At 43.0% G+C, this 18,317-nt stretch overlaps 1 protein-coding gene across 1 annotated transcript in view; it reads left to right on the top strand.

Moving 5' to 3' along the window:
- PRRC1 (proline rich coiled-coil 1) overlaps window positions 1-14,948 on the top strand; it is a 43,488-nt gene extending 28,540 nt beyond the window's left edge. The window contains exons 7-9 of the mRNA XM_077462147.1: window positions 838-941; window positions 1,534-1,636; window positions 10,695-14,948. Coding sequence (XP_077318273.1) covers window positions 838-941; window positions 1,534-1,636; window positions 10,695-10,904 — 417 coding nt within the window. The 3' untranslated portion in view covers window positions 10,905-14,948. The remainder of the gene's footprint in view (window positions 1-837; window positions 942-1,533; window positions 1,637-10,694) is intronic.
- Window positions 14,949-18,317: the final 3,369 nt, after the last annotated feature.

Below are 18,317 nucleotides of genomic sequence, written 5' to 3'. Positions count from 1 at the left end.
ACCACTTGTTACCCGCCATATAGCAAAATGACAGTGGCAAAGTGGTTCTGTTATCCTGATCGGACGTCGTATGACGTGATCAGGGTAACTAGCGAACGTGGGGCCATGCGGCGATCGGTGGCGTGCCAGTCTGACACACCGCAACTCCAATCTAGGTAAAGAGTCCCTGATGGAGACTCTTTACCACGTGATGAGCCATGTCCAATCATGGCCGATCACAGTGTAAACAGGAAAAGCGGTGTATTGGCTTTTCCTCTTTTGCGCCTGTCAGACGTGAGTAGAGGGGAATCAATCCTCTGATGGGGAGGGGGTGTCTTTGCAGCCCCCCTTGTGGATGTCCACACTGGACCACCAGGGATGCCAATCAGTGCCAAACACTAATGCCTGAGAATCAGTTCCACCTGTGGGTGCCTGTCAGTGCAGCCCCATCAGTGAAGGAGAAAACGTACTTATTGACAATGTTTTGCAACAGAAACAAAAAATGAAATAAATAAAAATCCGAGTGGTGATTAAATACCACCAAAAGAAAGCTCTATTTTGTGAGAACAAAGCAATAAAAATTTAGTTTGGATACAGTGTAGCATAACCACGCAGCTGTCATTCAAATTGCGACAGCGCTGAAAATTGGTCTGGGCAGGAAGGTGTATAAGTGCCCGGTATTGAAGTGGTTAATTTTCTATATAGCAGCCATAGGTGTAATGTATATTATTATGCTTTTCCCGGTGTCTTGTTATTGCTGGTTGTTGTGGTCACGCGGGGTGTGTAGTTTGACAATCTACACTTTTTATTTATTTATTTTTTAAATTTTTTTTTTTTTTCCTTCCAATTTATTTTCAGGGAGCCCAGGAAAGAATAGACGGATTGCGCAGAAGTGGTGTGATCCATGAGAAGCAACCTGCTGTGTCAGTAGAAAACTTCATTGCAGAGCTGCTGCCTGACAAGTAAGAATTAGTCAGAGATGCTGAATCGCAGCTTGTAGAATGTAGTTTACTGTTTCAAACCAAAAGTCATATACGGAATGTTTCAGACAAGCAATTCTCTCTCTGTGAGAAGCTTTGTCCCAGGTTTGAAAGATTGTTTTCAAAGCTGGATACACACTATACAATTTTCTTTTAGATGTTTTCCTTTACATTTACCAAACCCATATAATATGAAGGCAAACCTAAACATTTTCAATTTGTATGCAATCAGGCAGGCCCTTGCACTACATAGTTGATGGAAAATCTAAAGGAAATCAAACAACAAAAGTTGTATAGTGTGTATCCAGCTTTAGTTTAAGCAATGATATATTCCTCTTTGTAGGGAATCCCATGCTGTCATCTGTCACTATGGCTCCTCTTGCGTGATATTCCCATTCTTATGAATAGCGTCATCAGAAGACCTACCAAGAAAATTAAACCTACCTACCTACTAAAATGCATTCACCGATTGCTTGCTGAACTAAATTTGTTACCCTTCTATGTATTTTATTGTTTACTCATTATTTGCACTGAAATGAAGTACAATTGAGATTTAAATATGATGTGTTTTTAGGTGGTTTGATATCGGTTGCGTCATTTTGGATGATCCAATCCATGGCATTCGTTTAGAAAACTTTACACAAGCTACACCTTTGCCTTTGGAATATGTACAGCAGGTTTGTTTCCACCATTTATTTTTTCTTGGTATAGCAGCCACTGTTAAAAATAGTGTATATAAATGTAATAACTTTTGTGACACCATAAATGTCCAATACCTTTAGCAAAAGTGATCAGCATACAGGGTAACGCATATGCATCATAGCAATATCCTGTGGGTGGGGGTCTGTGCTGATAATCAGCACATTGATAATTAGCACAGCCCCATCAGATGTGCCACCACAACTGTTAAAAAGTGGCCATAAGCTGCCAGTCAGTGCCCCATAAAAAAACAGATGACAGTGCCAATTAGTGCCCAGCAGTAAATACCTGTCAGTACCTCATCAGTGGTGCCAATCAGTGCTGCATGTCGGTGCTGCCTAGCGAGGCCCATCCGTGCTGCATATCCGTGCTGCCTATCCGTGCTGCCTATCCGTGCTGCCTATCCGTGCTGCCTATCCGTGCTGCCTATCCGTGCTGCCTATCGGTGCTCAACAATTCTATATATCGGTGTCACCTCATCAGTGCCCGTCAGTGAAGGAAACCAACTTTTTATTTTTTTTTTTTTTATTTTTTTTATGTCGGTCTTTTTTAGTTTAATTGAATTTAGGTCTGGACTTTGGGGCCATTCTAACACATGAAGATGTTTTGATCTAAACTATTTTATTGTAGCTTCGGCTGTATGTTTAGGATAGTTGTCCTGCTGGAAGGTGAACCTCTGCCCCAGTCAAGTTTTTTGCAGACTCTAATGCCGCGTACACACGATCGGAATTTCGGCCAGCAAAAGACAGATGAGAGCTTTTTATCGGGAAAATGCGACAGTGTGCATGCGCCATTGGAATTTAGCTGTCTGAATTCCCACTAGCAAAAATTTGAGAGCATGTTCTCAATTTTCCCGACAGAAAAACTTTCTATCGGAAATTCTGATCATGTGTATGCAATTCCGATGCACAAAAACTCACGCATGCTCAGATTCAACTACACGATGGAAGCTATTGGCTACTGGGTATTAAACTTCCTTTTTCTAGTCCCATCGTACGTGCTGTACGTCACTGCGTTCTTGACGGTTGGAATTTGATGTGACCGTGTGTATGCTAGACGGCTTGAGCGAAATCCCTTTGGAATTCTGTCGGGAAAACCATCAGAGCTTTTTAAGACCAAAATGCCGATCGTGTGTACGCGACATAACGGTTTTCTTCTAAGATTGCCCTGTATTTGGCTCCATCCATCTTCCCATCAACTCTGACCAGCTTCCCTATCCCTGCTAAAGAAAAGCATCCTTACAACCTGATGCTGCCACCACCATGTTTCACAGTGGGGCTGGTGTATTCAGGGTGATGTGCAGCGTTCGTTTTCCGCCATGCATAGCATTTTGCTTTTAGGCCAAAAAGTTACATTTTTGTTCTCATTTGACCAGAGCACCTTCTTCCAAGTGTTTGCTCTGTCCTCCACATGGCTTCTCGCAAAGTGCAAATGGGACTTATGACTTTCTTCTTGCTACTCTGCCATAAAGACCAGATTTGTGGAGTGCATGATACTGATCCCTTTCACACTGGGGCGCTTTGCAGGTACTACAGCGCTAACAATACCGACTGCAAAGCGCCCTGAAACAGCTGCTGCTGTGTGTCCAATGTAGAGCTGCCATGACGAGTCGGCGTAATCGATTACGTCGACTACAAAAATACGTCGACGTGTGTGCAGGGCGTCGATGCATCACAGTGCTTAGTATCTACCGCTGTCCTCCGTGCCGCCGTCCCTAGGGGTGCAACGGATCGTCACCGATCCGTGATCCGAACGTGTCACCCCGCTCGGATCGGCACATGCCACGCTCCGCCGAGCGCTCCGCAGTCTTGGCCTTAGGAGAGGCCACAGCTTCGGCCTAGCTCCATAGCGGCGGCCATCTTTCTGCACCCAGGCGTTTACAATGTGATCGCTCCGACGGAGCGATCACTTGTAAACAAACCGGCGTCATGACATGACGCTGGTTTCTCTCTCCCCTCTATGTACTGATCTGTACAGTGGAGGGAAGAGGTCGGATGGAAGCAGCCCAATACTCTGCCAGCCCAATACTCTGCCAGCCCAATACTCTGCCAGCCCAATACTCTGCCAGCCCAATACTCTGCCAGCCCAATACTCTGCCAGCCCAATACTCTGCCAGCCCAATACTCTGCCAGCCCAATACTCTGCCAGCCCAATACTCTGCCAGCCCAATACTCTGCCAGCCCAATACTCTGCCAGCCCAATACTCTCAAGGTTATCCAAAGGATTAATTAGTTAATAAAAAAAAAACACTAGATTCATAAAAAAAAAAAAAAATTGGATAGTCGTTGACTGATAGATTAGTCGACAGACAAATTAATCGTTAGTTGCAGCTCTACTCCAATGTGAAAGCCTGAGGGCTTTCACACTGGAGTGTTGCGCTAGCAGGACAGTAAAAAAAAAAGTACTGCTAGCAGCATCTTTGGAGAGGTGAAGGAGCAGTGTATACACTGCTCCTTCACCGCTCCTACCCATTGAAATCAATGGGGCAGCACAGCTTTTCTCGGCCGCTAGCAGGGAGGTAATACCACTCCGCTAGCGGCCGAATACCGGCGCTAAAAAATAGCACCACTTTTGCCCCCGCGACTTGGTGTGAAAGGGCTCTAATAGTTGTCCTGTGGACAGATTCTCCAACCTGAGCTGTGGATCTCTGCAGCTCCTCCAGAGTTACCAAGGGCCTCTTGGCTGCTTCACTGAATAATGGTCTCTTTGCCTCGCCTGTCAGTTTGGGAGGACGACCATGTCTTCGTAGGTTTGTAGTTGTACCATACTCTTTATATTTTCAGATGATGGATTGAACAGTGCTCCGAGAGACGTTCAAAGCTTGGGGATATTTATTTATGACCTAACCCTGCTTTAAACTTCTCCACAACTTTATCCCTGACCTGTCTGTTGTGTTCCTTGTCCTTCATGATTCTGTTTGTTCACTAAGGTTGTCTAACAAGCTTCCAAGGGCTTCACAGAATACTGAGATTAATTAATTATTAATAAATTATTAATTTACACACAGGTGGACTCTATTTACTAATTAGTTGACTTCTGAAGGCAATTGGTTCCACTAGATTTTAGTAAGGGGTATCCTAGTAAAGGAGGCGGAATACAAATGCACGCCACCAGGGGCGTAACTAGAAATCACAGGGCCCCATAGCAAAATGTTGTATGGGCCCCCCCCCCCCAAAAAAATAATAATTAACTAATGCCATTGAACAACAGACTACCACATCCATGTGGCACAGTACCCAGGCAACGGCTTATATTCATTTTTAACAACAAAGTATGCAGTATACTGTATGCAGCCCCTGGAGGGAACACATTGCTGACCTCCAGGCCTTCTAACCAATTTCTGTTCTGTTATATAAAACAAAATAGTTCAACTCCCCATAATGAAAAATCAGTGGGATCCCTGAGCGTGTCACTTGCCATCATCGCCTGCCACCAGATGCAGATTTTAACTTGTCACACGTTGCAGAATGTCACCTGCCACATGTTGCGGATTGTCCTCTTGCCACATCCCAGATTGTCACTTGTCACATCACCTGCCATACATTGCGGATTGTCCACTTGCCACGTCACCTGCCACCAGGTGCAGATTGTCACTTGTCACACGTTGCAGAATGTCACCTGCCACATGTTGCGGATTATCCACTTGCCACGTCCCGGATTGTCACTCGCCACACATTATGGATTGTCACTTGCCACGTCACCTGCCACACATTACGGATTGCCACGTCACCTGCCAGACATTACGGATTGTCACTTGCCACGTCACCTGCCACACATTACGGATTGTCACTTGCCACGTCACCTGCCACACATTACGGATTGTCACTTGCCACGTCACCTCCCACACATTACGGATTGTTACTTTCCATGTCACGGATTTTCACTTGCCACATCACCTGCCACACATTACGGATTGTCACTTGCCATGTCCCAGGTTGTCACTTGCCACGTCACCTGCCACACATTATGGATTGTCACTTGCCACGTCACCTGCCACACATTATGGATTGTCACTTGCCACGTCACCTGCCACACATTACGGATTGTCACTTGCCACGTCACCTGCCACACATTACGGATTGTCACTTGCCACGTCACCTGCCACACATTACGGATTGTCACTTGCCACGTCACCTGCCACACATTACGGATTGTCACTTGCCACGTCACCTGCCACACATTACGGATTGTCACTTGCCACGTCACCTGCCACACATTACGGATTGTCACTTGCCACGTCACCTGCCACACATTACGGATTGTCACTTGCCACGTCACCTGCCACACATTACGGATTGTCACTTGCCACGTCACCTGCCACACATTACGGATTGTCACTTGCCACGTCACCTGCCACACATTACGGATTGTCACTTGCCACGTCACCTGCCACACATTACGGATTGTCACTTGCCACGTCACCTGCCACACATTACGGATTGTCACTTGCCACACATTACGGATTGTCACTTGCCACACATTACGGATTGTCACTTGCCACGTCACTTGCCACGTCACCTGCCACACATTAGGGATTGCCACGTCACCTACCACACATTAGGGATTGCCACGTCACCTGCCACACATTAGGGATTGCCACGTCACCTGCCACACATTAGGGATTGCCACGTCACCTGCCACACATTAGGGATTGCCACGTCACCTGCCACACATTAGGGATTGCCACGTCACCTGCCACACATTAGGGATTGCCACGTCACCTGCCACACATTAGGGATTGCCACGTCACCTGCCACACATTAGGGATTGCCACGTCACCTGCCACACATTAGGGATTGCCACGTCACCTGCCACACATTAGGGATTGCCACGTCACCTGCCACACATTAGGGATTGCCACGTCACCTGCCACACATTAGGGATTGCCACGTCACCTGCCACACATTAGGGATTGCCACGTCACCTGCCACACATTAGGGATTGCCACGTCACCTGCCACACATTAGGGATTGCCACGTCACCTGCCACACATTAGGGATTGCCACGTCACCTGCCACACATTAGGGATTGCCACGTCACCTGCCACACATTAGGGATTGCCACGTCACCTGCCACACATTAGGGATTGCCACTTGCCATGTCACCTGCCACACATTAGGGATTGCCACGTCACCTGCCACACATTACGGATTGTTACTTGCCATGTCACCTGCCACACATTAGGGATTGTTACTTGCCATGTCACCTGCCACACATTACGGATTGTTACTTGCCATGTCACCTGCCACACATTAGGGATTGCCACGTCACCTGCCACACATTACGGATTGTTACTTGCCATGTCACCTGCCACACATTAGGGATTGCCACGTCACCTGCCACACATTACGGATTGTTACTTGCCATGTCACCTGCCACACATTAGGGATTGCCACGTCACCTGCCACACATTACGGATTGTTACTTGCCATGTCACCTGCCACACATTAGGGATTGCCACGTCACCTGCCACACATTACGGATTGTTACTTGCCATGTCACGGATTTTCACTTGCCACGTCACCTGCCACACATTACGGATTGTTACTTGCCATGTCACGGATTTTCACTTGCCACGTCACCTGCCACATATTACGGATTGTCACTTGCCACATCCAGGTTGTCACTTGCCACATCACCTGCCACACATTACGGATTGTCACTTGCCATGTCACCTGCCACACATTACGTATTGCCACTTGCCACGTTACCTGCCACACATTACGGATTGCCACGTTACCTGCCACACATTACGGAGCGCCACGTCACCTGCCACACATTACGGATTGTCACTTGCCATGTCCCAGGTTGTCACTTGCCACGTCACCTGCCACACATTATGGATTGTCACTTGCCACGTCACCTGCCACACGTTACGGATTGTCACTTGCCATGTCACCTGCCACACGTTACGGATTGTCACTTGCCACGTCACCTGCCACACGTTACGGATTTTCACTTGCTACGTCACAGATTTTCACTTGCCACGTTACCTGCCACACATTACAGATTGTCACTTGCCATGTCCCGGTTGTCACTTGCCACGTCGCCTGCCACACATTATGGATTGTCACTTGCTCTGTCACTTTCCTGCTGTGTCACAGTCAGGCAGCAGATAGTCAGGCAGCAGAGAGATAATGTCATCTCTCTGCTTCCTGGCTGCCTGCACAGTGAGGGGGAAAGTGCACTGCAGGGATGCAGGGCGGGCGCCGGGCAGTGAGAGATGATGTCATCTCTATGGTCCCCTGCCCGTCAGCTCCCTGATTGGCCAGCCCGCGTGGCCGCCCTCTATCACCCACGGAGCTGCCCGCGGACCACCCGCGGAGCCAAGGGCCGCCCGCTATCACCCACGGAGCCGCGCCGCCTGTCCTCACCGGGCCCCACTTGACTGCGGGCCCCTTAGCGCCCGCATGTTTTGCTATGGCGGTAGTTCCGCCACTGAACGCCACACTTTTCAGCTATTTATTTGTAGAAAACTTGGAAAACCATTTCTCATTTTCCTTCCACTTCACAATTATGTGCCACTTTTGTGTTGGTCTAACACATAAAATCCCAATAAAATACATTTACGTTTTTGGCTGTAACATGACAAAACGTGGAAAATTTCAAGAGGTATGAATACTCTTTTTCAAGGCACTGTAGTTCAAGCATGCAGGAGAGTGTGCTTCGCTGAGAAAATCCCTCCTTCTCTCCTTCCCTTCTGAAGACTCCTGGGATGTATGACAAAATTTGCCTAGACAAGAAACCAGAAAGTAATTGCAGAAATGTAGAAAAAAATGTTTAATACAAGTAATGATGTATTTCATATCTATTTACTAATGCTAGCAGCATGAGGATTAAAAATAATCAATGTTGATTGAGATGGTGAAGTTCCACTTTGTGTGATCAGTCAAAAATGATTGTATTTGTTATGTTCTTGCTAAACAGGGGTATGGTTTGGTGCACAGTAGTGATCGCTGTTACATGCACCCATAAGTCTTTAAATTAGTCCTGTATATAAGCAAAGGGCAAAAATGGCATAAATCATAGAGATTAGTCCATCCACTGATCGGATCCTAAAGGTGATGTAAATAGTCCAATAACTCGGGGCAAGCCTCTTCTGGGAAGAAGCACACTCCACAAACCTGAAGAGAGCTACAGAGGTGTTTTCTAAGTGTAGACTGTATGGCATTTATTAAAAGAAGTAATACAAGAACAACTCACATTTGAATAGCATAAAACGGGCACATCAGGGACATCCTGCATTGGTGGGTCTGTGCTTATGCTGGTTGGCTACCTGTGTCGTGCTACTACGCCACTGGAACCGAACGCTGGCCCGATTTCTCAAGTTTTTTTTGGCACTCACTAAAAAAAGCTACTGAAATACCTCTTGAGTTATTTTATGAAGTCATGCAGTATTTTAGTAGTGAGCCTACGGTAATTTACCGCCGGCAGTAGCCGATGTCCTTAACACAGGCTGTAAATAGCTGGTGGTTAAAGATGCTGGCAGCCTCCCACTCCTTGACAATCCAGGAGTCATCAACTGTCAGTGGGGGTTCCCCGCTGCCAACTGAATGTAAAATGAAGAAAGAAAAAATGGCGGCATGGAAAAAATTAAGATTTGAATGATGGATTTTGAGGGGGACTCCCGTGCCAAAATCGATACTAGACCCTTATCCGAGCAGATGTAAACCCTGACATATACCCAGTGAAGTGAACAGTCTCAGATGATAAATATGTAGGGAGATTTATTTCATCCCTAAGTTTAGCATGTATATCTACTGTCCTTAATTTTTATATACAGTTTAGAAAGTGCACATTATGTTAGGTTTTCTCTTCCTGGTTAGAGATGAAAAAAGATGGAGTGCTAGAAACGCAGCTAGTGCGATATGGAAATGGTTCCAAGTCCAGGTGTGCCAGTAGGCAAAGTTAATTTACTGCTGAGACCAGACCAGGGTTTAGGGGTTCTGGTCTGTATCCGTGTGGACAGCCAGCTGTAGAGAGCAGAAGCGACTCTGGATATGGGTGACAGAGGAGTGGCGCCACTCTGAGTGCAGTATGTCAGTTAAAATTCAATGTTTAATAAAAGTAAGATCAACTCACATTTTGGTGAGATATAATGTACATGGCATAATAGCTTGGGCTCCTGTAGTACAGCTGGTCAGCGATGGTGGTCAGCAGTTCCCGCTGGCTCCGGTGGTTCCTGAGGCTGAAGATTGTCACGCATCAAGCACAGCAGTGGTGATGGATGGGAGGTGTGGTCGAGCTCGCATTCTGGGCATGCGTGCTCCTTCATATGCCTGATGGAGCATGCATGCTCCGAACGCGATCTCTGACCTACTGCACTCAGAATGTCGCTGCAGCTCTCTCTTCCTGGTTACCACTGCAGTGAAGCCTGGGCATACAGCCAAGAAAGGCGCACACACAGAGACTTTCAGCTCTCTCCCTTGAATCGCTCAGGGCTCTGCTAATAATTCTAAATATATATAATATATTATATATAATATAATATTTTCCTCCCCCCAACACAAAACTCCAGCAGCTTTTATCATATGTGTTGGAGAACTTGTCAGGAGTTACCAGGCTGATAACAGGAGGATGGAGACAGCTACGAGACTAAGTGCTTTGAAGAGCGATAACAAAACCAGCTCAAATTTAATAAATCGTGTTTACACCCACTTTAAGCCTGTCATGTTGGGGGGGGGGGGGGTCCAGCCCCCCCTCTTCAACCATAACCAAGCCACGTGCCCTTAACGGTTCTTTAAATATCTGAGGGGCTGAGCTTACCCGGTGACAGCTGATGACTCATTGGTTAAGGAAATTGACTTTCACTCCTGTTTTTATGCGGTATTGACCAAGCATTTTTGCTTTATGCGGTAAATACCACAAAACAATAGCGAATTGCCATTTTCGGGATCACATGCGGTATTTAGGAAAACACCCAAGTACTGCATGTGATCTGGTTCTGTGAATGGAGGCCATGGTTTTAGAATCTAGGTGAAAATTATCACTGTCTCAGAGTCTTTATAGTTAACTGTTTTTTGTTTTATTTTATAGGCCCAAAATCTTACCCCACAAGACTACAACCTCAGGTGGTCTGGCCTTTCGGTGACAGTGGGTGAGGTACTGGAGAGAAATCTACCGCAAGTCAGTAGGACTGATTGGCATGTGGCTTTCACAGGCATGTCGCGTAGACAGATGATTTTCAGCGCAGCCAAAGCTCTTGCAGGAATGTACAAGCAACGACTCCCACCAAGAATACTTTGAAAACAAGCAGCAGGACAGCTTTTTCTGTTTATTATTTTGTAGATCTGAAAAGTAGACCAAACAACATGGCACAAACTGTAGTTTTCTAGTTTAGAAGAAAACACAGAAATCTTGCAAGAATGCCTTCAATGGAAATACCACCTTTGCAGTACAATCAAGAGGTTACTTCATGTTTGTGAAAGACGTAAACATTTGAAAATGCCGCCCCTTTAGCCTGCAATGTGCCTAGCTTGACTAAGTCCACTTTGTAGCAGCAGGCAAAGCTCGAGCACAGTAGTTTGTTGTATTTTTGCCTTTAAATTCATAGGCAGACTCCTATCAATATATAGGCTAACCTGAACATGTATAAAATTAATTATATGTATTTATCAAGCTTTCAATGCATTTGCTATTAAAAAAACAATATGTTCATTCACTTTTATATCAGAAAATCTTGTAGCCTGGAAAAATATATTGGCTTTGATGCACCTTCATTTTTTTCTTTTTAGTATAGTAGTGTATTGCTATTATCAACATGGAGAGCTTAGAATATTTTGGATGTGAGACTAATAACTATGGTGCTTTGGCAGGTTAAGTCACACATTTGTACTACAAATCTCAGCTCTGTATTTTTGGTTCTCACTACACAGAAATAGTTTAGAAACAACATCCAGTTATCTGTTTGTTAATTTTTGGAAAATATTGGTTATACCAAGCAAGCGCGATTAGGGGACTGTGCTATTAGAAAGCGGTAGACAATGTCCCCTAGATGTTGGTCAAGAACTACAGAATTTTACAGTTTTATTTGTGTTTAAGGGAAAATTGAGAATGCAAGTAAGGGGCATCGCATTTTTTCTTTTATGTACCATATGATGGAATTACTTAAAAATAAGGGTAACTAGAGATATTCAAGGGATGTTTTTTCTATAGGTTCTACCAGTCACTACAAATATCTCACTTCCTAAGATTTTTATTTTTTTTTTTCTGGCTGGAGAATTGATTGACCTGGTTAGATTTTTTTTTTTTTTTTTTCTCCCATTGCTGTAGATGTCAGCATTGCACTCTCAAAATGCTTGTTGCCTTGTTTTTCATTAGGAAGATCTTTGAACTCTTAGCTCTGGCCTGCTGTATCATTAAGGCCTGTAGATGGCTTTGGCAATTATTATTTTTTTTCCTAGGACTTTCAGATGAGAAGGCTGTTTCTGGAATTGTATCTGTGCAACACCTGCTAGCTCTATTCCTGAGATGTGTGCCCTTGGGAAAGTATAGCAAGGGTATGTGCCCTTGTGGCATTGTGCATGTGATGTCACTATGAATGGAGCACAGCGTCGTTTTGGGAATGGTTAGGGTCCACAAACATAACGAACTAGAGATAAGTAAATCAATCTTCAAAACTGATCCTTTCTATATCGTCAGCCTCAACATTTTACATGTGTGCTTGCTGATTCATTTTATCCAGCAGGAGTCCTTCAATTCTGAAATCCTGATTGCTTGGAATCGCACGTTGTGTGATTCTTTGAAAACTGGACAAATCTGCATTCATGTATTCTGGAAGATAAAACTATTCAGTGTATTCTGTACTGGGCACAATACGTAAAGACAACTTTCCAGGTTATTGTGACCTAAATGATTGCATTGTTTTTTTTCTCAGGCTTAGAACGTATATTGTAATATGTTGGTGGTACACATTTTGTTATTGCTGTCATATTTTTTTTTTCCTATGCTTGTACTGTTTTCGTTGCTGTTTGTCTGCCTCCATTTTTACCAAGAGAAAAAACTTTAAGAATGTTTTCATAATGATTTGGAACAAACTAACGTTTTAAGGCTCTAATCGCATATGTTCAGCCACGGTTTCCCTGTGTATGTTTGTTTTTTTTATAAAGGAGTCTGGTGCGATTTTTGTTCATCCATTCAGGTGCAGTTTTTACTTGAAATCACACCTGAACCAGACTGAAAAATGCACATGACCGTTTTTAAGAACTGGCCCAGATATTTTAAACCGGCTCCATAGAGAAAGCTGCCAGTTTACATCATGCGAATTGGATGTGCTTTAGAATGCATCCTATTCGCATATATGTGAAATGAGCCTAAAGGTGGATTTCATTTTTAATATGCTAAATTTATTTTCATTATTGTGTGTATATATTTACAGCTCAAAGGGAATTTCTGCTGACAGCATTCTGTATTTGGGGAGCTTACAAACACGGATACTTTGTATTTCATGTGCAAAGTGATAAATGCCTTTTTTAACAGTTAGAGGAACATCTTAAGAACATATCTGTAGAAGCTATTTATGGCTTGGATGTTCTCAGTTTATGGGTATGCAGAGGTACTTACAATATTCTTTAGTAGTCCCTTATCCCTGGGCACCACAGTGATGACTGGGCCACCCACAGTCCCAGACAGTCTGTAATATTTACCACCTGCATTTATTAAAAACTATACTAAAAACATATACCAGCCAGTGATCACTTGGAAGATACTGCTTCTATTTTGTTTGTGGTGCATGTTTTTGTGTGTTGACATGAGCAGGACAGTAAGTTGTGGTGCTGTTGACGACATTTTTTTTTTTGGAGAGAAGAGTCCTAAGGTTTTTATTGTGGTGCGCACACTCCATAATTCTGCAGCTCTCTGCATGGCAGCTGTCGCTGTGATTGGCAAAAAAAATGTTTATCTGTTAAGTTTTGACTATTCCTGTCTCTCTCCAAAGCCGATTGTCATGGTGTAAGTACTAGTAACAGAAAAAAAGAAAAACGGCCCTGTAGTGTATATACTATGCACCTATTTTTTTGTGTAATTTTGGGGCTGCGGGGCAAACATTTTTAATTGGGTCGTGCTTATGAGCAATTTACATTTCCTTATGCCCATAAGCTCCTTTCCTGAATGCAATTCTTTTGCTTTCAATAGAGAAGCTTTGACTAAAAGCTGCAGCGCTAAACTTCTTTAAAAGCCTTATATGTACATGGACACATACGGAGTTATTTACGAAAAGGCAAATCCACTTTGCACTAAGTGCACTTGGAAGTGAAGTCGTTGTAAATCCGAGGGGGACATGCAAGGAAAATAAACAGCATTTTAGCTTGCACATGATTGGATGATAAAATCAGCAGAGCTTCCCCTCATTTCAGATCTACCCCTCAGATTTACAGCGACTGCACTTCCACTTTGCACAGCAAGCGCACTTGGATTTGCCTTTCGTAAATGACCCCCATAGGCTTTTATTGAGTGGACCTTGTGGGCTTGGGCTAAATGCCTATATCCCCAAAAAACGTCAGTTTAGGAAAAACAATATGCACAAACCTTTTGTCATGTAATTCTGAAGAATAAAAGCTGTTGCATACAGTGGCAAGAAATAGCATGACAACTGGAAATGATTATCTGCAGTAATTTACCATAAAGTGTGATCTGATCTAAGTCACAATAGGACAAACGCAATGGGGGTTATTTACTAAAGGAAAAGCCACTTTGCACTGCACGTGCACTTGTAACTAAAGTCGCTAAAGATCTGTGGGGGACATGGAAGGAAAATAAACAGCATTTTAGCTTGCACATGATTGGATGATAAAATCAGCAGAGCTTCCCCCTCCCTTCAGATCTTAGATTTAAAAGCGACTGCACTTCCAAGTGCACTTGCAGTGCTAAGTGGATTTTCCATTGATAAATAAGCCCCATTGTGTTTGTTGTGACTTCTATAAGGATCAGATCAGGTTTTATGGTAAATCACTACAGAGACAGTTAATGACAATGGGGTTCACTTACTTTTTCTTGCCATTGTAATGGGAAGAGTATTTGTAGTTATAGAGGGGTGTGGAAAATAATATATTCACAATAATGCATACTGTTTACTTATTAAACCTTTCACTCACTTTTGAATGCTGCTTTTTACTGTGCGACAACACTTAAAATATCATACGGACACGAAGTGCATTCACATATACAATATGTGAAATCTATAACGTAAATAAAAAATTTGTATATGTTAACAGTTTTCTTCCATAGCATCTCTTGGTAAATGTACTGAATATGCACACGACATCAAAATAAAATGAATTTTCTTACAACAGATGCAACATGAGCAAGATGTGTGTTTTTATATGCTACACTAAGTGGTTTCATATACTGTATATAGTTTCTGTTTTTTTGTTTCTGTGGTAAAGAAAATGACAGTGATGATACAGTGGCAATACGAGGATGGATGGAGAGATTAATTATTGCCCTTTTTTGTTTTTCGTTTGGGTATATGCCGGTTTTAGTGTAGTTAAAAATATTCAGAGTGCATACATTTTTGCTTTTGACGATGTGCAATTCCCCCCCCCCCCCCCCAAAAAAAAATGTAAAGTAAGCAGCTACAAATTAGCTGCTGACTTTTAACTTGAGGACACTTACCTGTCCAGGGATCTAGCATTGTCCTCACCCAAACTGAATCTTCAATCGGCTTTGGGTGCAGGTGCCTGCATAGCAAGTAAGAGAAACAAGAGGTGAAGCCTTGCGGCTTTACAGCTGGTTTCCTACTGCGCATGGGGCTGCACCTTGTGAATGGTGCTATAGTCTCCTGGTACCTGTGATGGACCCATGATACCTGACTCTAAACCTTAGAGACCCCCTCACCTTTCTATTTGGGCCAAAGTGAAAGTGTCTGCTAATGGCTCTCCTCTTCCCAGCAAGATCTACTCTCTCATCTGCATTCCCTGACAGCCTCCCCTCTGTGCTGGAGCCCTCTTTCTTTATTTGGGAGAACATATGGTTACAAGGAAACCTATTGTGTGCAGCCAGCCATCAGGCCTAAAAGCTGTGACCCGAGAGGGCTGTGAGATCATCCACCCATAGTTACATAGTAAGGTTGAATAAAGACACCAGTCCATCCAGTTCAACCTGATTCACATCGATCCCTACCCTCAAGGAGCCCACAATCCAAGGTCCCCATTCATATACTAGGGCCAAGTTTGAACAGAAGCCAATTAACCTACCTGCATGTCTTTTGGAGTGTAGCACCCATGTAGCATTCAACACTGGAGCTCTTCTTAGGGTGGACTCTTCCAGTAGAGGGTAGCAAGGGGGATTGAGTATACTTTTATATTTTTACTAGGTTCTCTTGTCCCAGCTGCTGCCTTTATTACTAATTCCAGTTAGAGGGCTAAGGTACCTACCTCTTAACCACAGTAAATTCCCTCGAGTGCCATTGTATTGTCATGACTCTTGTGAGGCAGAGGTCCTGATTACTGCCCATTCAGTGCCTTTGCCTCATTAAGAGCCACTACAAAGAAATGAAGGTTGAGATAGCTGCCAGGGACTCCTGGGGGGTGGCTGCGCCGGCTGATGGGTATTTCTGTATTCTAACTAGGGGTTTATGCCATGACACAAGTCAAATCAGTAGACCTGACGTCAGTAAATCACGTTCACCTCAGTATTATCCTACAGTGTAGCCTTAAGCTCAGGGTAACTGCTAAATCTAACACCTACACCTGACGTTCACCCAGAAATCTTTTTTTTTTGGACCTTAATATCATGTCATGGTATCATACATATGTATGTACAAGTCAACCGTAAAGCTTTTCTTATAATATTATTCTCATCCATGACGCTTTAATTATTATACGCACGCATTATAATTATGATAGCATATTATGAAAATTTATGCCAATGAAATAAAACAAATCAATTTTGAGTAGCTGACCACATTAATAAAAGACACTTGTGTCAGAAGGGGCATGCCACAACACTAAGGGATAATTTTATAACTTTTGTCACACAACTATCACCCAGATTCACACATTTTTTAAATTGGATTCAGTTGTAAAATTGTGCTAATCCCATGTGAAGGTTGTTTGAATCTTGGGTGAAAAATATACTCTAAATTAGACCAATAAGCTTTTAATTTACCTTGTTGAGGATGAAGACAGAGGTGGTTATGTAGTTGTCCTTAGGAGTAATTCGAATTTTTGGCAGAATGGATTCTTTATATGTTATTTTAGAGAACGATCCCAAACAGAAATCAACTTTATGAATGAATTTACCTCGTTTTAAATGTCGTTTGAGAATAACTTAACTACATTCCAGATATATGAAGCAAAAACATCTCACGAAGGTACTCTGAGAAAATTTTCTTTAGTATATTTCTACAAAAGAGATGGTTTTGCTATATCTATGAACACATAAAACTGATATAACTACAGTTTTTATTGTGTATTTTTCAAATTGGCATTTCTTAAACTGTGGTACAGGTACACATTTTATTTTCAATTATATGGGCAGGAGTTTATTATTATTTTTTTTTATTTTTTTTGTTTAAAAAAAAAAAAAAAAAACTTTCCAATACACCTGTCTGCCACTTTAAATTTAAATGCTTTGCCTTAAATACTAGATTGTATTGCAGTCCGACTTCTTCTTTTGTATAATCTGTTTTGTGTTTTTTTGTTTTTAGAACTTTTTATATCTAATGTGGAAAGCAGTTCACTAATATATTTGCCACTAGTGGCTTGCCTTGTGGATCAGATTTAAATAAATGTTTTTTTTACAGCTACATTTGCCTGCTAATTCTTTGTTTTCACCTTTTGGCTCTGAACACCAAGAAAGCTGTCGCATTGTGTCAATTAGGACCTTCACAATGTTTTTATAATTAATTTGCCAATTTATATCCATCTCATCTGACAGTTTGTGCTTTAAAGCCAGTGTGGCAATGTACACCAGAAATGCATCTTAAAGTAATTTTTTTACTGACACAAGGTCCCCTTACCCCCATTATTAATCTTCTCTAAATGAGAACAGCCCCTTTAAACTTCTTCAGTTGTGCGACTGCCAGCATTGCACTGCAGGTTCTTGTCCTGGCTGTCTACTGTATGCCCCTTGTAGTTCTCCAGTCTACAGGGGAGATCTACTCACATACATCTCTCTACCAGTGGGTGTTTCTAGTGGCAGAGTATGTAATCGGTTTAGGCTTGACAATGGGCCAACACATCACAGCCTCACTCTCCTTGTGTCGCTTTTTGGGACATGTATTCCCTATATATATATATATATATATATATATATATATATATAAATGTCACATGATCGCAACTTCAGAATAGATTATAAAAGGTACTTTCATCCATTGAGGGACACAGTGGGAGAGATTTACTAAAACTGATGCACACAGGATCTGATGCAGCTGTGGATAGTTACCAATTGGCTTCCAACTTCAGCTTGTTCAATTAAGTTTAGGCTCTGTTAACACTGGCGTGACCTGAATGTTGTGTAACTTTGCCAGATGACTTTTTGGTGACGAATACTACTTGATGTGACTTTGAAGCAAATTTCAGGGAATGCCTGTGTGATCTTCCTGTAATATGGGATCCAAATGACTATAGAGGATCACACTTGAAGGTGACTTCATTAAAGTCTATGGGCACAACCACGATAGAAGTCGCCTTGAAATAGTACAGAAACCTTTTCTAA

This window comes from Lithobates pipiens, unplaced genomic scaffold (genome assembly GCF_037356315.1).
Source record: "Lithobates pipiens isolate NorthernLeopardFrog02 unplaced genomic scaffold, aLitPip1_a1.2 Scaffold_3, whole genome shotgun sequence".
NCBI lineage: Eukaryota > Metazoa > Chordata > Amphibia > Anura > Ranidae > Lithobates > Lithobates pipiens.
The sequence above is the reverse complement of the archived record's forward strand: the minus strand, read 5'-3'. Positions and strand labels throughout refer to the sequence as shown.